The 27,758-nt window shown below is 35.6% G+C and overlaps 1 protein-coding gene across 1 annotated transcript; it reads left to right on the top strand.

The window, feature by feature from the left end:
- On the top strand, positions 1-27,267 carry LOC133334184 (uncharacterized). The gene is made up of 2 exons (XM_061542480.1): positions 1-3,389; positions 27,189-27,267. Exons 1-2 carry the CDS (start codon positions 1-3, stop codon positions 27,265-27,267), a joined length of 3,468 nt encoding a protein of 1,155 aa, XP_061398464.1.
- The last annotated feature ends 491 nt before the right edge of the window (positions 27,268-27,758 follow it).

Consider the following 27,758-nt stretch of genomic DNA (forward strand, 5'->3'; position numbering starts at 1 on the left):
ATGTTACAGCATACTCCACCACGCCGGAGTCCTCGCCTGCAAGGTAATTTAAATGCAGATGCTGTAACCAATGATCTTCCTGATCAGGCTCAGCCAGAGTCAAGGCCAACAACTGCCACAAAACAAACAACCACACAAACTGCCGGAGGTAGTAATAAGAGTGGGGAATATCCTATAACCTCACATAGAGTGCAGACAGCACCAAATTCCTCCCTGGAATTAAATGGAAAGCCCGCTACCATGCCAAGTAGCCATCAACAGCAAACTATAACACAGCAAATGCCAGTGCTGGTGGATAATTGTGTAACCAGTATGCCTCCTGGAAACAACATAATCCAATCATTGCCTACAACCAAGCCACAGTCGACGATGTCGTCAATGCCTGCCAGTCCATCAGAGATGCAGATGCAAATCAACCTGTTAAAGAGTCAGCTATCGGAGACACAGGTAAAGCTAACCAACAGCAACCGCCAATGCCAGGAACTTCAATGTGCACTCCGAAGCACATCATCCCAGGTAAGTGACCATAACCTCACATCAGTTATAGCCTCGCAAACGCCATTTGCAACCGCCATTGATACCATGCCGCCAACAACATTTGGGTCCCGTTATTCAAATATAGCAACCACACATACAACCGCCGCCATGTTCCAACCTATAACGAGCAGCAACGTCGGCATGCCGTCGCCGTACGCAGCCGCAGCGAATGAAAATCTGTATGTAACTACAACAACCAGCGCGTCCTCATCCCAGATGGCAGCTTTGCGAGCAGCGGCAACTGCAGCCAGCAGCAACGCCGACCCTGCTTCAAACTTTTCACTGCCAACGTGGGAGCCATTTCAAAATATACAGCAATTAAGTGGTTTTCCAAATTCAAATGCATCAACCTTCGTAATGCCAAGAAAAATTCAAGACTTGCCAGAATTTAGTGGTGATCCGGAGGACTGGCCATTATTTTATACAGCCTTCAACCAGTCCACTTCTGCATATGGTTACTCAAACTTGGAAAACAACCAACGTTTACATAAATGTCTAAAGGGAGAAGCTCGAGAAGTTGTCAAGTCGCTGTTGATTCATCCTGATAACGTCGAAGAAATAATAAAGCAACTTCGTTTTAGATTTGGTAGACCAGAGCAACTCATCCATAGTCAGTTACGTCAAGCCAGAGATTTACCACAGATTTCGGAGAACAATTTAGTAAAACTAGTGCCATTTTCTACCAAAGTTAAAAATTTAGCTGTCTTTTTGCAATCGGTAAATGGGCAACAGCACATTGCTAACCCTACTCTGCTGGAAGAGTTGGTTTCAAAGCTCCCCATGAGCAAAAAATTGGAATGGGCCAGAGTTGCCACTAATATTCGACCTTATCCCACTATAATACATTTTAGCGATTGGCTCTGTGAGATGGCCAATTTGATATGCGTAGTGCAGGAGGTTGAAAGCAAGGACCAAAAGCGACGAGTTCTTTTGCATTCCACGGGACAGCAAATACAATGCAATATATGTCAGGGAGAGCATAGGATATATGATTGCCGCCGTTTTTTGAACTTAAGTATACCAGATAGATGGAAACAGATCAAGAAGATTCGTGCTTGTTTTTCCTGTTTGTATATTGGACATACAACTCGAGATTGTCGCCGTAAACGGGTATGTCCTGTAGAAGGATGTCAGCGTAGACATCACAAATTGCTTCACGAGGATACCGTCAGCGCTCCACAACATATGTTGCCAAATCCTGAAATAGAGCCACAACAGAATGTCCTCAGCTGTTCTACCAAAAATAAGAAGAAGCTCCTCTTCCGCGTTCTGCCTGTCACTCTTCATGGGGATAATTGCTCTTTGGAAATATATGCCTTATTTGATGATGGATCGTCCATTACCATGTTGGACAGGGATATTGCCGACAAAATAGGAGTACGTGGAAAGAATACTTCTCTTAACGTCCAGTGGTTCGGAGGTCGATCTGCAAGGGAACCCGTGACATCCTTTAACATAAAGGTGAGTGGTGCAGGAAAAAGTGGTTGCCACTTATTAAAAAATGTGTACGCTGTATCAAATCTTAACCTCCCGATGCAAAGTTTAAGTGAGGATGAAATTTTATCAGCCTTCAAAAATTGTAAAAAACCCCCAGTGAAACCCTACTGCAATGTAGTGCCGAAATTACTGATTGGATTAGATCACGCATCTTTAGGGTTGCCATCATCCTGTAGGATCAATAATACAGCCGGTCCATTTGCTTTCAATACAGAATTGGGATGGGTTGTTTTTGGACCATGCCGCTCTCTGAGTCCAGTGGAGAAATCATGTTTGTTTATATCAGTTGAAACCAAAGACGAGCTTCATCAAATGGTAGCTGATTATTTTAACGTGGAAAGTATGGGCGTTAGATCAGTTCCTCTAATTGAAAGCGACGATGATGTTAGAGCCAGGCGGATTCTACATGAAACTACTAAAAGGATCGGAGATCGTTTTCAAACAGGCCTACTATGGAAACAAGATGATGTCCAACTTCCAGATAGTTACCCTATGGCACTTAGTCGACTGGAAGGAATTGAAAGGAAAATGAAGCGAGATTTGAATTTCTCTGCAGCCTACAGAGATATAATGCAGAAATACATTGATAAGGGTTATGTTAAAAAATTATCGTCAGACGAGATACATGCTCCAAGTGATCGAAAATGGTATTTGCCGCACTTCGGGGTAGTCAACCACAACAAACCTGGAAAGTTGAGACTAGTTTTTGATGCCGCCGCCAAGGTAAATAATATTTCACTCAATTCACAACTCTTGAAAGGGCCCCAAAATATCGCCTCTTTGTTGTCTATACTATATAATTTTCGCCGAGGCCAAATAGGAGTTGGTGCCGATATATGTGAAATGTTTCACCAAGTCAAAATTCAGCCATGTGATAGAGTTTCCCAGAGGTTCTTATGGAGAGATGAAAATCAAAATAAGCCACCAGATGAATATGAGATGCAAGTCATGATATTTGGTGCAGCCTGTTCACCCTGTTCGGCCATTTTCGTTATGAATGCCAATGCTAAAGACCATTTGGGCTATAATCCAAGAGCAATTGAGGCCATCTGTGAGCACCATTACGTTGACGATTTTGTGGATAGTTTTGATAGTGTAGACGAAGCTATAATTATTTCAAAGCAAGTGAAAGAAATTCATAAAAACGGAGGCTTTGAATTAAGGAATTTTATATCGAACTCAAAGGACGTCTCCCTGGCGCTCGATGGAAGTACAAAAGCAATGTCAATTGATTGTGGAACCGAGAAGGTCTTAGGATTGTATTGGGAGCCTTCCAGTGATAACTTTATGTTTAATTTGAAATTTAATCGCGTCGATTCATCTATTATTTCTGGAGAAAAGAAACCAACAAAAAGGCAGGTTTTAAGTGTAATAATGTCTACATTTGACCCTCTCGGATTTTTGGGTCATTTTACAGTGGGTGGCAAATTGTTACTGCGCCAGATTTGGAAGCACGACTGTCGATGGGATGATACCATTCCAGATGATGTAAGTGCCAGTTGGGAGAATTGGAGAAACCAGATGAAAAACATTGCTGATTTTCGAGTACCTCGATATTATTTTGGAGTAGGGTTGCCAACATCACTTCAACTTCATATATTTGTTGATGCTAGTGAAGAAGCTTTTGCTGCAATCGCATACTGGAGGTATATATCAAATGGTTTTACTGGCACTAGCTTTATAACTTCCAAAACTAAATGTGCACCAATCAAAAGAGTTACAATTCCACGCCTGGAGTTGCAAGCCGCGGTGTTAGGTACGCGATTGATGCAAACTATTTTGTCGTCCCATAGTCTGACTCCAGAAAAGACTGTATTGTGGAGTGACTCCACAACAGTCCTACGATGGATATCGAGTAGTCATAGGCAATATAAACAGTACGTTGCTAATCGTGTTTCAGAAATTTTATCATCAACAAAAGTCGAGAATTGGAGATGGATTTCGACACATGAAAATGTAGCCGACGAAGGCACAAGGGCCTTCAAAAATATCGATTTTTTACCTTCATCACGATGGCTAAGAGGTCCCAATTTTTTGATGATTAATGAAGGTGATTGGCCTACAGGTGTAATAGATACAACCTGTGTGAACGATGTTGAGGAAATGTGTCCTAAAATTTCTTTGTTAGTTTTTGAAAAGGGCTTGATTGATTTGACTCGATTTTCGTCCTTCATCAGAATGATAAGATCATTTTGCTGGATTTTTCGTTTTGTAAAAAGATGTCGAAAGATTTTTGATGATTCAGAGGAGTATGGCCTCACCTCCTGTGAAATAAATTACACCGAGAAAGTGTTGTGCCGGCAAGTACAAAGAGAAAGATTTGCAGCCGAGTTCTGTTGTATCGAAAAGGGACAGCCGATTCGAAGCAGTAGTTTAATAAGTTTATCGCCTTATATTGATGATGATGGCCTTTTGAGAGTGTATGGACGAATAGATGCAGCCAGCTACCTACCCTATAACACGAAAAGGCCAATAATATTGCCAAAAGATCATCATTTTACAAAACTTTTAGTGATGCATCACCACCGACAAATGATGCATCAGAACCACGAGGCCACTATATGCGAGATTAGGAAAAAATATTGGATACCACAAATACGGGGTTTGTTGAAGAAAGTCGTTGCTGAGTGTATCATATGTCGATCACGAAAATGTGTGCCACGAGTACCCATCATGGGACAACTTCCTTTCGATCGTCTTGAACCTAACGTCGTACCTTTCAAGTACACAGGACTCGATTATTTTGGCCCGCTTACTGTAACAATTGGGAGACGATCGGAGAAGAGGTGGGTTGCTTTGTTCACATGCCTGACTATACGTGCTATACATTTGGAGTTAGCTCATGATTTGTCAACAGATTCGTGCATTATCGCCATAAGAAATTTTATTAATCGCAGAGGTGTTCCTGCTAGAATTCGTTCTGATAACGGCAAAAACTTTGTTGGTGCTCATGAAGAGACAAAAAGATTCGCCGAAGTTTTCGACGCTCATAGAATACAGGATGAGTTATCCACAAGAGGAATTGAGTGGATTTTTAATTGTCCTGCAAATCCTTCGGAAGGTGGTATCTGGGAAAGAATGGTACAGTGTGTGAAAAAGGTTTTAAGGCAAACGTTGAAGGAAATCTCCCCCAGAGAACATGTGCTGTATTCTCTTTTGATCGAAGCAGAGAATATTGTAAATTCCCGTCCACTAACTCACTTGCCGATAAGTCCTAATGAAGAGGAGCCACTTACTCCTAACCACTTCCTTATTGGCAGAGGAAATGTTGCTCCAACCCCGTCCGTCGATGAACCAGACGGCAAGCTTTTTTCCCTGAAAAAACAGTGGAGAATTCTTAGAAGCCTGAGAGATAGATTTTGGAAGCGGTGGATTGCAGAATATTTGCCCACTCTCACGAGGAGAGTCAAGTGGTGCGAACGTGCTGATCCTATCAAGGTTGGTGATGTGGTGTTCATCTGCGACCCAAATGTTCCCAGGATTCAATGGCGGAGAGGTTTGGTCACTTGTGTCTTCGCCGGTACGGATGGTGTTCCAAGACGAGCCGTTGTGAAAACTTCATCGGGAGAGTTGCAACGTCCGGTGTCTAAATTAGCTGTTCTGGATCTAGATGTTAGTGAAGCTGGTCGCTCCACGGGGGCGGGGGTGTTCCAGAACGAGCAGTGACTGTGTGTCATAATTTATCAGAGTTATCAATTTTTAGTGAATATCATCGTTTGACGTTTACAATGTAAACCGTTGTTTTGCGTGTTCCTCTTTCTTCTCATATTCTCTTTATTGTTGTTCTGAGCGCAATTGTCTCATTTTGAAATTTGATCTTGTTGAAGAAGGAGGTGCAAAACTGCGGTAAGAAATAACTGTTTATCATATATTGTTGTTTTTGTAATGTTACAGTTATTATTTTTGTAGAAATAAACATCATCACCACGTACATTTGTACTTTACATAAAAAGCCGTCGTTTGTACGTTGTTTAACGCAAGCCTCCTGCCCTTCTAGCCGCAGCCAGCAACAGGCATCATTCGATGCATTCGAGGAAAACAAACAATTTCCATTTAGAAATTTCACACGAGAAATCAGAAAATAAAATTATGGACATTTGTATAGTTTTTTTTTTCATTCATTCATTTTAATTTATTTATTGTTTAAAGTCAATTTTATGCCTGGGTGAAACCTGATTCAAGGATTTCTTTTTTTTTCAAAAATTTCTCAATGATTTTTATTGTGTATTTGCATTGGGAAATTTAATATTATTTTTGATGTATTTCTAAGCTGTGTGAAATGATATTGTTTACTAGCGTATGGTAAACAAGGATATGGAAACTGTCAAGGAAGAAAATTCACACGGACACTCACACATAAACAGATACTCAGGCTAGCAGAACATACCAGAATGTTGGGGAAGAAGTAGGGAAGAAAAAACTATGCCCCACTCACACATAAATGCCAATGAACTTTAAACCCGTGAGAATGTTTTTGTTTTTTTCATTTTGTTTTGGTTTTTATCCTTGCGCAAGTCATCAATACCCTGTTACAACATGGATAGGTGACAGTTATCAGGGAACGGAAGAAATTAAAGTATAAAACGTGGGAATTTTTAGTAAACAAAAAAATTAATAAAATAAAAATTAGTATAGAATTTTAATGTCGTACGTTGATAACTTGTATTTATTCCGCCCTGATGCGAAACTTGCATATGCGAATTAAATTCAAATTTGTCAAAGTTCGACATTTGTCTTCATTCTAGGAACAGTCCTTTTCAAAGCAGATTTTTTGTTGTAGCGATGGATAATTAATCCACACACCTACAATTGCTTCCTGGTATACACATGTTTTTTGCACAACCGTTTTGGAAGTGTTGATGGCTCAGAACGTTAAGCGGTCTTGGCAACATTTGTGTTGCTCTGAGGACCTGGGTTCGAGCCCTAGCCGTGCTCGGCTGAAATTAATTTTTGTTGTTTGAATTTTGCCTTGTAAGGGCAGTGATCATTTGAAAGTAATTTTAAGTGGTTATTTATACTCTTTCGAGACGAGCTTGATGATCTAAGTTTTGCAATGAAAAGGAAAGCCATGAGAAGAACCTACGTACCCACCATTATGCGACGCGTTTCGCCGTTGGTTAAGCGGCTCATCAGGCATATTGGGCTATGTGGCTTTACAAATGTCGTACGTTGATAACTTGTATTTATTCCGCCCTGATGCGAAACTTGCATATGGGAATTAAATTCAAATTTGTCAAAGTTCGACATTTGTCTTCATTCTAGGAACAGTCCTTTTCAAAGCAGATTTTTTGGCTTTCTCCTGGCTTTCCTTTTCATTGCAAAACTTAGATCATCAACCTCGTCTCGAAAGAGTATAAATAACCACTTAAAAGTAAAATAATTACGTAATTATGTCCATAGAAGACCCATATCAGATTTGAAGGATGGCTTCCATCTTCGGACTTTAGTTTGGTAAAAGAATTGAAATGTACTAAGCTTGGATTAAATCGGATATTCAATTCGCTTGCTATTGGATTAACAAATTTAAAAAAATTTGTAACAAGAAGGTGTTTACCGACGGGTTCAATCTTCAGATATAATCTAAGTACGATTAAAACATTACGTTGTGTAAAGTTTCGATGATATTCGGTTCGGGGAGGTAAAAAAAATGTGCGAGTTCCATTTTTGGACAATATTTAGGTAAGGTAAACATATTACGATGTCTAATTGGTTACTCAGTTCGCTTCATATGAAATGTAAAAGTTTTCAAAATTTTGACCCTCAGTGTAGGATGTACTAAAGCAACTTGAACGATGGGTCCTATTTTCGGAAATAATTAAGGCAAGGTAAGCAAGGTAATTTCCACAGACACTTTCAAGAATTGTTCGAACCATGGGCGTGGGTTTTTATAGGAGACTTCCTCAGACACTTCTCAAGGATTGCTCGAACCATAGTGTGACTTTTTAAAGAAGACTTCTTCAGGTACTTAGGCCATAGCCATAGGCGTAGTCTTTTTACAATTCTCAAGGGCTATTCGAATTATAAGCGACATTTTTTAAAGAAGATTTCCTGAAAGACTACTCGAAGGAAAAGCGAAAATTAACAAAAAAAAAAGAGTTTCTCAGAGACTTTAAATAGACATTTCTCCCACATTTAAACCTTCTGTTAAAGAGAACCCCCCACCCCCTCCTTCTGGGTGTCAAAAATGTTTTTTGATTTTTATACCCTCCACCATAGTATGGAGGGTATATTAATTTTGTCATTCCGTTTGTAACTCATCGAAATATTCATTTCTGACCCTATAAAGTATATATATTCTTGATCAGGGTAAAATTCTAAGACGATCTAGCCACGTCCGTCTGTCCGTCCGTCTGCTGTAATCACACTACCTTCTGAAGGAATTGAGATAGAGTGCTGAAATTTTGCATAGGGTTGTCTTTTGTCTGCAGGCAGGTTAAGTTCGAAGATGGGATATATCGGTCCACGTTTAGGCATAGCTCCCATATAAGGGTACCCCCCAATTTTCGGTATTTTGGGGTTATTGAGGGTGTTTTTCAGCCGAATTCGCTGGTACGTTGGGTTCTTATTGGGTACTAAATGTCTCCACAAAAAAATATGAGTATAGGTCCACTTTTTCTGGTAGCCCCCATATAACGGTACCTCCTATTTTGGGGTTCTTAAGCGCGTTTTTCAACCAAATACGCTGAAATTTGGTACATTGAGTTCTTAATAGGTTCCAAAAAATTATGAATATAGGTCCATTTTTTCGGATAGCCCCCATATAAGGATACCCAAAATTTTCGGTATTTTGGGGTTCTTGAGCGCGTTTTTCAACTGAATTTGCTGCAATTTGGTATTTTGTAGTCGTTTTTAGTTTGGTTCTAAGACTCTTTTCTAATCATTTCACCTGCGGAGGATAGAGAGATAAAAATTGGAACGTAAGGTTCGATAATGAACTATTGTCGCATTTAGACCTAGCTCCTGATTGGAGGTTCCAGAAGGAGTGGACCAATATTACCCATCTTCAAATTTAAACTAAGCTTGGAAGGAATAATAAGATGGGCAAAGTTCGGATGAAATCTAAATTTTCTGAAACGGACATGGGGTCTAGAATCATATTAGCCATTAGCCTCATTAGCCATAAGGCTGAGGGTATAATTATCCTTTAAAAATTTCTAAAATATGTATTATGGTTTACATAATCCATTTTTAGAAATGTCGGTATATGTACACTTTGTGGTATGTTCCCTATATTTTCATTTCTAGTAGCTGTCAATATATCTATGGTAGAGGGTATCCAAAGTTCGGCCCGGCCGAACTTACCGTTTTTTCACTTGTTTAAATCTTCAAATATATATGTGCAAAGTTACAAACCTTAACAGCCATTGGTATTCATTTACCAGCCCAATTTCCTTAAGGGAAATTGTAAACATATTACGATGTCTAATTGGATATTTAGTTCGTTTCATATTTCCTTGGAAAAATTGGTTAGATTCAATAATCTCTCATGGCCACCAATGTGTACGCTTACTTTATATGGTCTAAATCTTACAAATTTAGTTTTATTGGGATTTAATAACAGCTCATTCTTGATTCTTAAAAAATCCCTTATACTATAATTATAGTTTACCAAAATAAATATATTTTTAAATCCATAACATAAATTTTAAACAATAATGGTCCAAGAACGCTACCTTGGGATACTCCGAATTATCTGAACATATTTATTTCTATTACTCAAATATCTTTTGAAGAGTAAACGTGTATTAGATGAAAGTCCACTCCATCTCATATACAGTCTATTAGATCAACAACACAATCGCTTGTGCCACTGTACCCTTATTGAACCCATATTGGCGTTCAAATATTGTATTATTGCTTTCGAGTTAATCTGTTAGCTCCATAAAGATAATCTTTTCAATTACCTTACTAATAATGAATAGTGTTGTTATTGGACGATAGTTTTGAATCTATTGGATATCGGAATCGATGAAATTATGAATTAATGCGAATATTTGTGCTACCGCATGTTTCCTTGTTAAAAGTAATCCGGATGTAATTCTATCAAATCCTGGTGCTTTATATTTTTCAAATTTTTATACCCTCCACCATATTATGGAGGGTATATTAATTTTGTTTTTCCGTTTGTAACTCATCGAAATAATCATTTCCGACCCTATAAAGTATATATATTCTTGATCAGCGTAAAATTCTAATACGATCTAAGCATGTTAGTCTGTCCGTCCGTCTGTTGTAATCACTCTAGCGTCTAAACGAGTTGACATAGATCGCCAAAATTTTGCATAGAGTCGTCTTTTGTCTGCAGGCAGGTCAAGTTCGAAGATGGGATATATCGGTCCACGTTCAGGCATAGCTCCCATATAAGGGTACCCCCCAATTTTTCGTATTTTGGTGTTCTTGAGCGCGTTTTTCAACCGAATTCGCTGAAATTTGGTATATTGAGTTGCTATTGGGTACCCAATTTCTCCACAAAAAAAAAATTATACACATAGGTCCATTTTTTCTGGTAGCCCCCATATAACGTTACCCTCTAATTTTCAGTATTTTGGGGGTTTTGATCGTAGTTTTCAACCGAATTGGCTGTAATTTAGTACATTGAGTTCTTATTGGGTAGCAAATCTCTCCACTAAAAATTATAAACATAGGTACATTTTTTCTAGTAGCGTCCATATAAGGGTACCCCCCAAATGTCGGTATTTTGGGGTTCTTGAGCGCCTATTTCAACCGAATTCGCTGAAATTTGGTACATTTGGTTCTTATTAGGTGCCAAAAATCTCCACCAAAAATTATAAATATAGGTCTAATTTTTCTGGTAGCCCCCATATAAGGGTACCCCCAATTTTCGCTATTTTGAGGTTCTTGAGCACGTTTTTCAACCGAATTCGCTGAAATGCGGTATTTTGTAGTCGAATATGGTAATAAATTTCCCATTGTGATTTACATAACCGGTTTGTGGAAATGTCGATATAGGTCCACTTTTTGGTATTTTCCCTATATTTTTTTCATTTCAAGTACCTGCCAGTATATCTATGGTGGAGGGTATCCAAAGTTCGGCCGGGCCGAACTTAAAGCTTTTTCACTTGTTCAAGTATACTTTCTCAACATCAGATTTGGAAAAATTTTACTTTGAAAGTTATCGTTCTCACCAGCCAGACATACGGCCGATTCATATTTTGTTAGCTTCTTATTGCCTTTTGCAAGCTTTTGAAAACATTTAACAATCTAAATTTTTTTCATTTTCTTTCATTTCAACATAAGTAATTTCGAACCCTGCTGTTAGTTTTTCTTATCGTTTGTTTTGTTCCCGTAATTCATAATAGACGTATAAGGATATTCATGATGAACAAAGCAGAAACCGGAAATTATGCTCCTTTAGTGGCAGCGGCATACAAAAACACTATAAAAAGGGGTGAATATATGGGCAAAATACAACAACAAATATATTACAACATAAATACCACGATATAAACTATATACGATTATTTACAATATATACTATCGTACTATGACGCATATGTATATAGTATATGTGTGAAAAGGATTAGCAGAAACACAACATTGCGTAGATATATATGTAGAAACATACAAACAATTTTTCTCACTTACCGTAATCATGATGACCAGCAAAATATCGAATCCAAATGCAAGAAAATAAAATTATTTAATGTTTGACATATGACACAGAAATTGTATTGGAAAATGGTAAACAATTTAGTATTTGGTTTTTGATTTTACATTTAATTGGTTATCATATTTTATTTTTTTATTTAACGCAAGACATTTTTATATAGTTATTATATATTATAGTTTATTGTTTGCACTTTTTTATGTGATTTTCTTTCATTTTCCTTTTATTTGTTCCACTAAATTGTTTGTTTATCTTTTGTTCACGCAAAAAAAAAATCTCACCAAATGTTTTTTTGTTTTTTTTTTTACAGTTTATCTGTTCGACATTACCGCTACCGAGCACTGTTACCAACAATTTGGTTTGAGTTTTTACATTGCAATCTAGCTATGGCGGCTGCTGCAAATTTTTGTTTGCCTTTGCATTTTGTGTTATCACCCATACGCCCCCTTCGCCACATTTAGCAACAGCAACTCTTCTTAGCTTTGTGGGCAGAAATAGAATTCACCGAGATGCTTTAGTTGGTGTTGTTGTTGGAGCATGTATTAGCTTTGGCGAAAAGAAAATGTTTTTTCTATGTTTGTTGAATGAATCCAATCCTATGCGTCGTTGTCTGTTGAAAAAAAAACGTTTTTGTTGTTGTTGTTGTTGTTGCTTTTATTGTTAATACGTAATTATTATCTAGAGCGTATGTCATTCATGCATTCATGTTTTGCTGTGTCTCTTTATTGTGTTCAACAATTGAGGGGTGGGCTACGGTTATGGCTGAGAGAATGAGAAACAAAAGTGTGAAGAGAGTGAGACTACCCAGATTAGACCGGAACGAGAGAAGAAACACAAAACAAAACAATTCTTATGTTGCTTTGCTCGTTAACCGGGCAACCAAGCGTTGCGACGTTTTTTTAAGTGTTTCGTACAGAGCTGTCGCTTTTGGGGTGAATGTGTGGTGATTTAAATTATATTTATTTTGAAAATAAAATATTTTCGAATCCTTAAAATAAAATTTGAAAAACATGAATGAAAATCTATCAAATTTATATTTCTATCGCTTTCACATCTTTCCTATAATTGAGCTATTGCCACTTATATGTGTAAAACATATGAAAATGCTGGGAATTGCGAGTTATTCAATGAAGAAAGATTTGCTTCCTCAAACTTTCCCAACAGGCACATTGAGTAAAATGAATACGGGAGTACATTTAATAAAGAACAATTTCGAATTGTATGCGTTCATTTTCCTGTTGGGTGATTTTTAAAAACATAATTTGTCAAATTCATATTGGCATTAGTATTACTTTGGAATCAAATCAGCTGGGACTTGCTGTTACCTTTTATAATTGTACCATGCACCCATGTATAGAAAATTAACAACGTCTCTGATTGAAATGACAACCAACCTTCAATTTGTCAACTTACGTAAAAAAACAAAATGCACATACAGCCTGTTTTTGTAAATGTAAAATGTCCATTCGTTCGTCGAAAAAACGAACGATTACTCATTTTGGTTTTCGCAAACAAATTACCGGTTGTAGTGAGTGAGAAATAGGAAAGAGCTTTTGGTATTCGTATTTTTTGGTTTTTGTTATACAAAACCAAGGTAGATATACAAGGTAGCCGCATCGGCGAATTGGGAACATGATATGTCAAAATTGTTTACCAGGCGAATAATACTAATTTCGCCGTGACATAAAAAACTCGAAGCAAATTAAATTCAACCAATCAGAATTAAACATTTTGAAAAAAGAAAAATATTTGTTTACTTTTTGAAAATTGAAAATTTTTAAAATAAATGAATTTTAAAATATCAAAATGATTTTTGATAGAAAGATACATCAAAGTGCGCTTAAATGTGATAATGTTGGTGACATCGGATGTAGTGAGAGATAACAAGATTTAAGCTATTCTTTACGTAGTTTTGTCATGCCCTCACATGAAATTTTTGAAAACAATGTATAAAGAAGACAAAAAGGTCTATCGAACCAAATCTTCTTTTCGATCCCAAGGTCTTGTATTTGATTCCATGGTCTTCTTAAAGAAATACCATCTCCATAGCCTACCGCTATGCCTTTTTATCCTTTTTTTATTCTTTATTTTCAAATGTATTTCAATTTTTAAATTTTTGTTTGGAAATGGGTTTGAAAAAAAAATCAAAAACAACAACAAATTGTTATGACATATAATGTTACCATCAGCTGGTTTGATACGGTTACCTTCTTAATATACCTTGTACAAAACGGTGCGTTATTTACGAACAAAAATGTCAAAAACAAACGAAGAGAAAATACCATTCGTTTAAAAAATAATAATAAAGAAAACTATTTGTTCATTACAATTTGTGTGTTGTTAGTGAAAAGAACGTAACAAATATGGAAAATTCTGATGAAATATATAAGAAGAAATGGTTTGTAAAAAATTATATATCCCTATGAAATGTAAAAAAATATATTGAATTGTTTGAACCCCTAGCAACAAAAGGACAACGATTGCCCAATTCCAAAAATTGGTTGATCTCATGGAACTTTACCCACAATTAGCAACTGGCCGTCCTGTTTTCGGATCCAATAAATTTGAAGTGGATAACAAGTGGAATAATGTTGCTGTATCATTAAATGCCATAGGTATTCTCCTTTGGGGAATATTTTGCTTTTCTTTATAATTAAAATTAATTGCAATCGTACCAAACATTTTGAATTTTCTATTTTGACACTTTTTATGTAAAAAAAAAACTGTTTGTAAACAATAAACAGAGTTACCCTCATTTTGCAATAATTCTATTGGAAAATTTGCAACAAAATACCAAAAGAAACACTTTGGCACTAATGGTTAAAACGAATGGAAAAGCTCAATCGTTTCTAGACGAAAGCTTTTACAATTATTACAAAAACCAAATTTTCGACGTATACGTTTTAATACGAACGATACGTGTGACTGCCGGAACAAATTACAAAAACAGGCTGTTAGATGTTATCGCGTAACAAACATTCGTTGCAACTTTTTCAACTTTAAATTGACTAAGGCCAAAAAGCTCGTTCTAGTATAAAATTACAATGAGCTTAAAAGTATTTTTCTTTATAAATGACAGTTGCTTTGTAACGGAATAAGTTTATTATTAAAGGCCAGTGGGAAATATATAAATTAAGATATGATTTGGCGACATCTGTTGGCAATAGAGAATACAATGTATTGTAGTATAAAGACAACCATAAGCAATGACGCATTTTTGTTGGCATATTCACTAAATAATGCCGTAATTTGATGACAAAGTAGCTTTTTCTGTTTACTCGATATTTGGTAACAATTGTTACCAAATTTTACTAAATGTTGTCTGTTTATCCAAAAATCCAGTAAAAGAGAGTCAAGTGAGAGAGCAAGTTTGACAGTTCAACAACAACAAACTTACTGGAGTTTACTGAAAGAATTTTATGCAGTAAGATTTTGCAAACTCAGCATTTTTGGATCAGGTGTTTTATGACCAAACACAAAAATTATTCAAAACATTTTTTTAATTTGCAAAGTTCAATTTGAAGTTAAGTTGTATAAAAATTACAGAAAATGGAAGAAAAATCGTAAGTAATGCAAAGTTTCATTAAATTAGAAACTAATTCCTTATATATTTTTAGGCAAGTTCCAGATAGAGGCAATGTATTGATGCATCAATCAAATCAATTTTTCTTTTATTGTTCATTTTATTTTTAATATTAAATGCAATACAAATAATTGTGTTTACCCTTTGTTTGTTTATTTTGGCGCAAATCAAATGTTTTCTTGAATCAGCTGTTTATTTGCTATATCTTACTAACTGTTGCCTGTTTACTTTTTTCGGTATAATCGCAAAAGAGAGTAAAAAAGTCTTACTCTCTGAACTAGAACTTACTGAATAAATGTTACTAGAAAAGTAACCAGACACACCTAATATGTGACACACGAATTTTGAGTTATAAATGAAATAAACATTCAATTGTATTTTCTGTTCAATTTGGTAAGGAAATGTGGAAATTTGATATTCGTAGAAAATACAGTTCAAATTTATAACAATTTTCAATAGACATTTTATGTAGAGTAGAGGTGATTAAAGGCGAGTACACACTATTATTTTAGACTGTCAATTTGTTATCGATTACTGACTGTCCATATGGTTTTAAAGTAAAAAAGTCTTACTCTCTGAACTAGAACTTACTGAATAAATGTTACTAGAAAAGTAACCAGACACACCTAATATGTCATACATGAATTTTGAGTTATAAATGAAATAAACATTCAATTGTATTTTCTGTTCAATTTGGTAAGGAAATGTGGAAATTTGATATTCGTAGAAAATACAGTTGAAATTTATAACAATTTTCAATAGACATTTTAAGTATTTTCACGTCTAATTAGAGTAGAGGTGATTAAAGGCGAGTACACACTATTATTTTAGACTGTCAATTTTTTATCGATTACTGACTGCCCATATGGTTTTAAAGTTTTTTTTTCTTTATTGGTTGTGGAATAAATTGTCAAAAAAATTGCTTCGACGTTTCATTTCTTTCAAATTTAAATTATGCTGAACAACAAAAAATACATTTATAGGAACAGAAAATGATACAAGCCTCAAATGACGAAAAAACGTATTTTACATTGGGTTTCTGATTATAGGCCGCTGATATATGGACCTTTAAAATTTGAAAGGAGCCTGTATTAGTTTCTGCCCATTGGTGTTTGTCACACATATGGGCCTCTATAATGTTTCTAGTGCTTTCTCACGAAAATATCACAATTTGCAAGAAGATTTTATTGGGTAGCTTTATTGGTAGCTTCGGCTATATCTTCAAGAGATCTTGAGATTTACACTTGAAATTTTGTAGGGACATTCTTGAATTAAATAAGTCCACACGTGTAGGATATAAATCCTCAACCACCCTCATGTCCAGCTTAACTCATAGTTAGGCACAAAATCTTTGCTATTAAGGATGGATTCCGCAGTGGATCTTTATATATTAATTTAAATTTAAAAGCATTGTGGGCCGTACATCGGCTCGACATTCTTCATTATTTTGTGGTCTTTGAGCGGCGATTTATGGCACACAACTTTTCCACTAATAAGGACTGATTTGGAAGCCAGGGGCAGGATATGTTAAATTTTCAAAACAAAACAAAATATTTCAATTTCTCATAGATTATTTGTTGACAAAAAATGAAAAGAAATACATATTTGTTTTTGTTTATTTTTGACAAATTCTAATTGTCAGCATATCAATTTAATTTCTATACCAACGATCGTTTTTGTAAAAATATTTGTTGTTGTATCTGATGCATACACCTTATTAAATACACCTTGTTATTCTATACTCTGATATGAGTAATGTTCCCGTACTGCAAGAATATACTAGTTTTTACTGCGATAACGAAAGAAATATATCTTAATATATCTTATAGTACGTTTGCATTTAACCAGATTTCGTTAACCCAGTGGGTTTCAATTGTCAATTCCATTGCCTATTTGGCAAATAATTCCTCATAAAGTAGGTTAACCCTGCAAAAAGTTCTAATGTAAATGTCGTTTTATTTTAATATTTAGTTGCTTTAATATAATTATTTATACATGTATACACAGTGTGAATTCCAATTTATTTTTAATATATTTCAAAACTTATCATCATCCAGTCACTCACAGAAGTGACAATGGGAAAGATTTACCTATCGATAACATTCCTTTTCGATTAATTTTCCCCACCAATAACACCAATTATCGTCAATCGATCTATAAATCCCTGCCACATAGAAATGCAAACATGTCCGTGCCGCCGCCGTCAATTAGAACGCCTCAAACGACTTCGTTCTTCGAAACCGAGCAACAGTCAACATATTTTTGTGCTTTATTTTTCATAGAAAAATAAGTGATATTTATCGGTAGCGCGTTTATATTCGTAATTTTTGCTATTTTGCGGAATAACTCTGGCCAAATTAACGAAATAAAACAAACGAAAAATTCCATGTGTAAAAATAGAAAATTAAAAAGGGGAAAAAGTTGTAGTTTTCTTCTGTTGTCTGCCACAAAAAAAGTGTATCTGTGTTTGTGTCTCTGTGTAGCGATTCAGTGAGTGAGTGCATAAAAAAAGAAAACGACGAAATACTAATTGTCTGAGAATCCATCCCAGAAAAAGCTAAGAAAGATAACATTTCCCCACAAAACAAAAATAAAATAAATTCATAATCAAAGAGGAAAAAAAATAAAATTTTAAACAAATGTGACAAATAACGCAAAAGTAAGGAATTTATTGTGTTTTTAAGTGAGATAAAAAATGTATAACCCATAAATGCAATGGAAAGAATTTCAAGTGAAAGAAACGAAATTAATGGCAATCAAAAGAAAAAAAGTTTTTTTTTACAACACAGAATGCAAAACCTCCATAGAAAATCCAACCATCAGCTAGTGTGTGTGTAGTGAAATATACATACGCAAATCAAAGAAGAGCAGCAGGCTGGCAAGCAAGCAAATACTATTACACAAAGTGTAGAAGTTTTGTGTAATGACACTACTAGAGTAGACTGCGTATGTTGCTGCTGCCCCATGTTCACCACAGCTCCATCTCCCGCTCGCTCGCTCTCCCTCCATTCCGTCCAACAAGCAATCGGCCTGCCAGCCAGTCAGCCAAGCAATTCGGGAAAAAAAGCAAAACCCCCTTTTAGAAAATACAACGGAACTATATAGGCCAACATAAATAAGAATAACATTTTGTTGTGTGTGTTTGTTTGTATGTTTGTTGTATAGACGAAGACGGTGAACTCGTCGTCGTTTTCGTTGTCGCCGCCGTTATTGGGTTGTATTGTGCTATTTTTGTTGTTGTTGTGTTTCATTTTATTCTGCCTGCCTGCCTTTGTAAATCTATTTGGAATTATGCTGATTGGAGTTGTTGGCCTTTTAAATTTTTGTGGCTGGTCAAATTGAAAAGATACATATCTTTTAAATAACAAAAAATGTGAAATGTGAAATCAAACGTAAAACTAAGAATTTTTGTGAAAAATTGCAATTAAAAAAATTTGATAAAAAGTTACATGCAGCCAGTCAGCCAGCGGCTAATTTAATTCATGTCAAAGAGAAAGAGAGTAACACATCAGTGAGAGAGAAACAATGTGATGCAATTTGCATTCGTGTGTGCAGTAGTGTAACAATTGCTTAAATACAATTTATAAAATAATATCAATTGGAAGATTTTGATATTGATTTTGTAAATTTAAAATTAAATCATATGAAATTACTGCAATGAATGAAAGATGCAGTGTCAAATTTGTATGAAGATCTGTCAAATTAAATAGGGTAGCCATGTCTTTTATTTGCAATGCGATCAGAGATGGAAACCATGTATTACAAAACTATAGAAATTAAAAATTTAAAGACGAAAAAAAGACGATATATTAATGGAGAAATCTATTAATGGACCAAAACCCATTTTTTGACTATATCTTCAAAATGGTTTGATATAACCCCATCATATTTCCACTGAATGAAAAGGTATTTTTATAACCTTTAAAATATTAACCGGATCCGTAGAACCGGATGTTCAGAAAAATCTGATCGTTTTTACTAAACTAGAGTTAAGCCGGTACACTTACCCTATTTTGATTTAATTCGAATCTACACTAATTCATGGATGTCCCTACAAATTTTCAAGTGATTTATTGTGCTAGCATCAAGTGACGACAAGAGGGCTTCTCAAACTCAAAGTTAAGTATATCGATCGTCATATCTCGACTAGCTGAGTCGGTCTAGACATGTGTGTCCGTCCGTCCGTCTGTCCATTATAATTTGTAAACACGATACAGGCCACAGTTATGGACCAATCTTCACGAAATTTTGCATGTAGGATGTGTTCTGGTCATTTAAGACCCCTATTGTTTTTGGTACAGATCGGTTAATATTTAGTGGATGAAATGGACCAAATACTTAATTTTTGTCGGAACATTGTGAAATTTTACATGGAGAAGGGCATTGCGCCAACGAATAAGCATGCCTGTTTTGATAAAGATCGGTCAATATTTAGCGGGTCAAATGGAACCTGACTTTTGTCTGAAAAATTAAAAAAAAATTTATTCTGGAGCGTATATACTTGCTCCTGAAGTACATATATTGGAGATGTTTATAGTATATCCAAGAGGAGTTGTTGACTTTCAAATTGATACCAATTATATGGCTGTATGTACTCCGATTAGGTGACTATGTGCATAGTATTACTATTACTCCATTAGAGGACGGAAATGTCGCGCTGATCGCTTTGAAATTGTACATGAAGTTCCAATTATGATCATGGACGACGCTTATAGTTTTCATTCAGGGGGTGCAATGAACCGAAAAATTGAATATGCGAAACATCACATCTTTTACAAGGTGAAGGGGATCTGACCAAATACTTAGAGCGGCTGTTTAGATGATAATCGGTCAATATTCAACCAAAATCTAACGTGACCAATTTTTTATTTTATGGCGTAAAAATTCACTTCAAGAAAAAAATTGGAAAATATGACAGGGTTAGAAAGTGGAGTTGTTGATCTTTAATCGGTAAAAGGGTGCAAATATCACGAAATATTGCCCAGGCTCAGAACGTAGAACCGCATAAAGTTTGCTTTTCGTGTCAGTTGTGTAGGGTATCATTTGGTCGGCCCGTCCGACTATACTGCTCCGCTCACTGGTTTTTTAACTTGGTTTTTGGTAAAAAGTAAGCAATTTCCCAAAAATATTTTTTCAAAGGGTCGTCATGTTGTTTATTTTTGGGCGAAGTCAATAATCCTAGTACATACGAGAGCCAGACATGTACCCTTTCTAACACCGTTGGAATTTTCGGATACCAATGTTCCAGTGAGGAGTTATTGGTTCCCTTAAATCTAGTTTGGTAAAAACTATCAGATTTTTTTGAAATTTCTTTCAGAGGTAGATACTATTACCATACTGTAAAATATCGCTAATCCAGATAATTGATACGAGCACCCGGCTATACAGATAGACGATGTTTGAAAACAGTGTAGAAAATTTGTTTATTTCAGCCATGTCAAAGTTTTAACAAAGCTTGGAATCTACTTATGAGAAGAAAGCTACATTATCAATTTCATATTTATATTTAACTGGACACCAGCAGACTATAAATATTCAATTGTTTCCAGCTCTTCCTCATCCTCACATAGACAGCAATAATCCACTTCCTTAATATCCCACATGGAAGTGAGAGATGTAATCCTGCAGTGACCTGTTATGATTCCCACAATGATTTTTATCACGCTGTTATGAGACAGCAGCGAAGAAGTTATACGGCGAGAGAATTTTGGACAGTTGGTTTTTGAAATCCTACATACAGGTTCTGTTGCCTACTACCTCGCAGTAGCTCATACGGATAAAGTAGCCAATAGGAGGTTTTACAGATCCCTCAATCGGCAAATACCCTCGAGCAAGCTCATCGTCTATCTCATTCCAATCTATATTACCTTGTCCTGGAACCCAACAAAATTCACCTATCTGTTTTTGAGTTAATATTACATGATTTAAGTGTCTTAAGGGTCTCTTGACTATCGACATATATAGTCACCGGTCCTATGTTGTCGGCAGAATGTGGTTTGACTATATTAGCCGCTTTCGTGATTGCCAGTATTTCTGCCTGAAAAACGCTGCAAAGATTGTTAAGCTTAAATGAGTTTATATGGTTAGATTATTGCAGTAAACACATGCACCAGTACAATTCATTCTCCATCTTCGATCCATCTGTAAATATCGACAGACCGGCCAGAGGTTAGGAGCCAATTGCCCAGGATTCCCTACTAGGAAACTCTACTCTAATATCGTTTTGAGAGGGAGTATAGTCATGGCCAAAATTCAGCGAATTCCAGGCCTCAGGGCACATCTTTCAGGCTGAAATTTAACAAGAAAATACAGTGGTTGGAGATTCAGGATTGTATTCAAAGCTGTCAGGTATCAGGATTGATGCCGAACGCTGAACAGTATTTATTTTGGCCAGCAGTGTATGCCACCATACAAGGCAGCCATATGTAAGAATGGGGAGTACGACCGTTATGATCTTCCCAACTCTTACCGATAGAGTTCTTGCAGGAGTAGAGCGCTATAAGACCTTTCTTAGGGTATTCCTCAACATTTCTTCTCCACGTTAGTATGAGGTGAGGTTAGTATGACTTCACCCAAGGATGACAATCGGAAGTTTGGTATATTACGTTTCCTAGTGAAGAGTAACATTTCTATCTTCGTGGGGTTTTCGACAAGTCAATTGGCGTGTGCCTTGTTGGACAGAGTCAACAAGGCACCCTGCATGATGACAGAAATAGTCGGCTGATATTTCCCAACGATTAGCAGGACTACATCATCAGCATATGCTACAACCTTTATCCTAAGGTGGTCGAATTTCCATAGTAGAGGAGATAGTACTTATACCTGGGGTGTGCCTCTGTTAACAGATTTCCACACAAAACTATATTCAGTACATGCATTTAGAGGAGGGGAAAAAGATATTGGTGTAGGAAAATTTCCAGGCTGATGTATCCTGATGATAATCCGGATGAGACTGCTAACATATTTTTTTTTGTTAAGCAGTGGTGGTAGCTTCTTATTTTTATTTAGTTCATTTTTTATTTAGTGGTGTGTTCTCTTCAGTCCTCTCGTCATTCCAAAGGACTTTGTGAATCTCTTCTGCCCAATAAATAATAATAAACATCAAAAAATAATATTAATACAGTCGACGCCCGGTATAACGATGATATATTGTCAGGCCCATTTTGCTTTTTATTTAAAATCAAAAATGTTAATCCATTGTTCAGTGCATTCTAATAAAAAATGAATTAATTTACGTAATAACAATAATAATAACGTGTTTATATATGTTTTTTATAAGGCTGGCCCACTATTTTTTGCGCCATTCGTTATACCCAGTATATAAATTTGGAAAACTTTCGATAGTCAGTATGAAAAGTCGGCTATTTTGCTCATTCGTTATATCCCGAATTTGGTAAACTGAGTTTTCGTTATACCGGGCGTAGACTGTAGTATCATTTCGAACTTTTACATTTGAAAATATTTAATAATTATCCATGTGTAAACTGATTCTTGACATTCTGTACCTATTAACTTGCCGAATTTATAGGCATTCATATAACGACACTTTAATAGTTTTCCATTTATCTATCAAATTCGATCAGGTCAAGCTCAACCCTATTTTATTTGTTTGCATTTTAGAAGTTCTCTGAGATTTGTGCTCATTTTCAATTTTTGAAATTCACAGTTAATTTGTTTTTCTATAATTTTGTATATATTCCAAATTCATAATTACCGCAATTGAATGAAATGGAATACTTTTTATGCAACTTTTCTTTACATATCAAAAACTCAATACTTTCAATAATTTTCAACCATAACCTACACGCACTCGCTCAAACACACACACACACTTGTTTGTTTTGTGTCAGCCAGACCCAATTATTTATCTAAAATGCGACATGCCGACTATTGGAACATAACATGCCGACAATTGGAAAAAAGTGCCGACTATTGGCACAAAGGCACTATTTTACATAATTGTTAATTTAATCTACTTTAATACAAATTAATTAAATAAATTTGTATTCCATCGGGGAGTAAACAAAATTTCGAAAAAGATTACAATATTATGCCATTAAATGAAATTCTTGCACATACTTAACGCTTTTTGTTTTTTTTTTTTTTTGTTATTTGTAATCGATCATGTTTAGAAGGAAAACACAATTCGATATTCATAGGCAGGCCACCTTTTGTATTCTGCATTATCGTCATCCAACACCCTATCCTCTCACACTCCCCGTTGCCCATAAAATAAAATACCAAACAGTTGTATATGTCTGTCTGTCTGTCAGCCTGCCTGGCCCGTGCTACCGATCACAAAACCATTCATTTGTCGCTCTCATCTATTAATTTTCTTTTCTGATTATGTTTTATCCTCATGCCATCCCATGTTGCTCGCGTTATTTTGTTTGTTTCGCTGAACAATTCGTATTGGCTTTCTTCGGTTTGTATTCTACCATTCTGTTGTACTCCCCTTTTTTTGTTTCTATTTTATCGAATTTGAACCATTTGGCGTCTTCGCTCATTTAATTTTTATTCAATATTTTTTTTTTGTTATTTGCTCATTTTTCCAAATGTTATTATTTTGTTGTTTCTCGCTCTCTATCCCTCATTTCTCTGTGTTATTCCTTTTCTCTGAGTAAAGAAATGTTTTTCTTCTATTGTTGTTATGAAATTATGACAACGATGAGCAAATACTTCTATAATAAATAACAGGGTTGCCAAAGAGTTGGTTTAATTAAGTTATGGGAAGTTATATTTGTAAAAATAATTTGAAATAAATCAATGTACTATGAAAGCTTAGAATTAGTGAGGGAAAACAAAATAACAAGCGGTTTAACTTGTGTTTTTACGAAGGTAGAGTCACTTCAAATGAATCGAGGGCTGATATAGAAAATAAAGATCAGAATGTACCAGAAAGTGCTAGAGTTAGTAGATACCAATAAAAAATTCATAAAATAAATAAAAATTTAAAATAAAAGCCCAAAGGATGGGAATTAATCTAAGGGAACGGTTCGATTTCGAAAGGCTTTATTAACCCATTGAGTCTCGATTTTTTTCGTGATCATGGAACGATTTTATGTGTACAGATTTTATGCTATTGTCCTAAATAGGATATGAACAAAATTTGATTATCGCTACATCCTTGCATCCGGGATATACAGTACAGTACAATCCGGGATATAAATTATTTCAAAATTATTCTCTATATTCATTTTTACAAGAATCAAAAATAATTCTGATGACAGAATTCGTACAATTTGAATTCGCAGCGATTTAAATAATTTGGACTGTATACACAAATTAGTACTGTACACAATTTTACGCTCTTCTCTATATTTAAAAGCTCATAACTTTACGAAAAATGTTAATTTTAAAGATTTTTTTTTGACATGTGTCGTCCATAAACAGGTCTTGACATATGAAATCCAAATAATATATATCTACGAGCTGCATATTAAATAAAAGCTCTAAAACATTTTATTGTGGACAACATTGGGCCACATAGGGTTAAAGAAGGCCGAAATTTTTAGCATAATGTGAGGAAATATTAATTAATTTTGGCATTTTTATATCAAATCGATACTTCAAACTAATCGAGGCTGTAAAAAAATATTTCACCACAGTTCATATTTTAAATATGTGACCACAATTGTTTATCCAATAAAACCCCTTTACTTTTGTATTCTACTCTGACTTTTATATTCCATTCGAATGAAAATTACATGAAGGCGTTGTCTCTAACCGTTTGGGAGATGCAATCAAATGCCCGACTTTTGGACCAGGATTTTTTTTTTTAATTTAAAGAATTAGAGAGGGTGTAAAATGTACTTTTGTTCGAATTTTAGAGGTTTAAAAAAAGGTTGCCGACAGATATATGTTTCGGAGTTCTTCGGAATTACACACAGTTTTTATTATTCGCTTTATATAAGGATAAAAATATACCTTATATAAAGCGAATAATAAAAACTGTGTGTTATTCCGAAGAACCCCGAAATATATATATCTGTCGGACCAATGGGTCTCATCTTCGGTCTTGATCTAGGCTTTGGAGATAATAATAGATAATAGGATGTGGAAAGTTTGTTTCAAATTGGACATTTCATTCGTCTAATATTAGATATTTAAATATTACTGGGAGGTACCATCTTCCCACGTGATTTTGGCTTTGTGAAGGTTGGTTTACATCGGACATTCCATTTGCTTCTATTGGATTTATAAAAATTTAAAATTTTGACCAGAGGAATGGATCGATATTCCCCATATTCGAACATGAACTAAGTTTGGAAGAATTTTACGATGTGCAAATTTTGGATGAATTCGATTCCTCTCTTCGAGACTTATTGTGCGCACAAGCCGGCCAGAGAGAAATCGACTCCAAATTTTCTGAAACGAATTTGGTCCAAAGGAACATGGGTTCAAAAACGAATATTTTGATGAGACACATTATCGCCGCACCGTGTATAAACCCTCATAAGCCACAAGGCTGAGGGTATAAAAACAGTTTCAAAAACTTGGTTTATAATTTTCGGCAGTTGAACTTACACTTATGTCATTCAAATTTTATCGTGCTTCTCTAAAAAGAAAATGAAAAGGACTAAAGATTCACCTACCTATCCTTTTAGGAATTCTAGGTTCGTAGGAAAGTCATTCAGATTTTTTTTTCATTCATGTCTGTAGGCTATGATTTATGTAATTCTTCTAAGGATTAAATGTTTAAGGATATCCTTCGATATCCATGTTCTTGTACAGTAGATATCGGATATAAGAAATTCATAAAAAGTCGGATATTTCTTTTTTATATGCGTTTTTTTCTTATATGGAATTATCGGATATAAGAAAGTATAACCTCGGTGGTTTGATAATCTTTCTTATATGCGATTTTTTCTTATATGAGATGTGCTTATATCCGATATCTACTGTAATTACGTTTTCTATTGTACAGATCTAGGGACCTCTTCCATTTCTTTTTGAAACTCCTCTGTCTTCCATCGAAGTCTATATTCTTAGTGTTTAGAAGTTAATTTTTATGTTTCCGAAACTTTATCCAAGTAGTCTAGGACTTGTTTTGGAACAACAAATAATCCAACAAAAATATATGAAGATCATTACAGGCTATAAGCTGAAATATTCGCGATTTGGAAGGCGGCGGAATTGATAAAAAGTCTGGATGCAGAGGTCGTTGAACCGGTGACTATCTTTGTGGATAGTCAAGCGGCTCTTAAAGCCATTAAATCTTGTTATATCAAATCTAAGGCCCTCCTCAAATGTAGAGCAGCTTTGGAAGAACTTACTTACAGCTGTCGGTTGTGTTGGGTACCAGGACATTGTGACATCTTGGGTAATGAAAGACCGGACGAACTAGCTAGACGAGGATCTCAATCCACAGATCTAGCAACTGACGGGTCAACCAAACCACTCATAGGCTATTTTTACTGGAACTTTGAGACATTTTTCGACGAAAGAGCCTATGAACTTTGGCACAACGAACAACGTGTCAAGATCCATTTGGCCGACTCTGTCTACCAACAGAAAGCACTCACTGTTGAACCTGAGCAAAGCTGAAATAAGAGTGATGATAGGAATCATTACTGGTCACTGCAATATCAGTTTTTTTACTAGTAAATGGGATCTTGATGCAATTGATTACTGTAGACTCTGCGTTGACGAGGAGGAGACGGAGACAATTGAGCATCTCCTGTGTCACTGCCCAGCCCTGGCCTACAGGCGGATCAGACTAGTGGCTGCTCATTTTCTACCGAGTCTCAGCTTTTTCTCAACAACCGAATCTGCTCTAATCTACAGCATAATTAGAAACCTAAAGTGGTTAGGAATGTACAATCTTGACACGTAACAGATCATCTGTCTGATTCCTATAGCCATCGACCTTATTCCAATCTTACCTTTTTTATATATATCACTACATCTCCCTTTATTTCCCCAATCTTCTCTCCTCTACAGATTACATTACATTATATCTTCCCTTCTCGTGGATGATCCCAACGAACCTAATCGGTCTCAGAGTGCAGCAGCCAAATAAGTGACTGCACATCCCCAAACCTAACCTAACCTACAGGCTATAAAATGGACAACGATTTCAAAAATAAATATTGACTTATTTTTCTCTGATTCTCCAATAAATTTGTTCAAGTTTCCCAAAATTCTATTATTTTCCCTTCGGGATGGTAACCCTAATAATCGCAGACGAAATGTTGAGACAAATATAACTAGAATTCTTTAGAAGAGTATAGAATAGTTGAGAGTGGCAAGAGATGAAGTGTTTCTCCGGAGAACAACAAAAATGATTTTCATTTTCAAACGAAACGCTTTCGTTGCCCGTTGTTTGGGCAACAACAACAACAACATTGGCTGTTGTGCGTATTTTGTATATTTATTTGTTGTACGTTTTTTTTTTTCTTTTTCAAAGAGGGGGAAATTGCGCTTTTTTAGATCAATTCCAACAACGGTCAGGCAGGCAGGCTGGCTGGCAAACAGGCCTCTCACAGCCATCAGCCAACCAACCCAATCAGT

The sequence above is a fragment of the Musca vetustissima genome, unplaced genomic scaffold (assembly GCF_032173495.1).
Source record: "Musca vetustissima isolate MV318-11 ecotype Yass unplaced genomic scaffold, APGP_CSIRO_Mvet_v1 utg81525, whole genome shotgun sequence".
NCBI classification, from domain to species: domain Eukaryota; kingdom Metazoa; phylum Arthropoda; class Insecta; order Diptera; family Muscidae; genus Musca; species Musca vetustissima.

Coding starts and splice junctions, on each gene's coding strand:
- LOC133334184 (XM_061542480.1), top strand. CDS start 1: ATGTTACAGCATACTCCACCACGCCGGAGTCCTCGCCTGCAAGGTAAT. Junction 3,390..27,188: donor GAAAAGAAACCAACAAAAAG/GCAGGTTTTAAG, acceptor TCTCCTCTACAG/ATTACATTACATTATATCTT.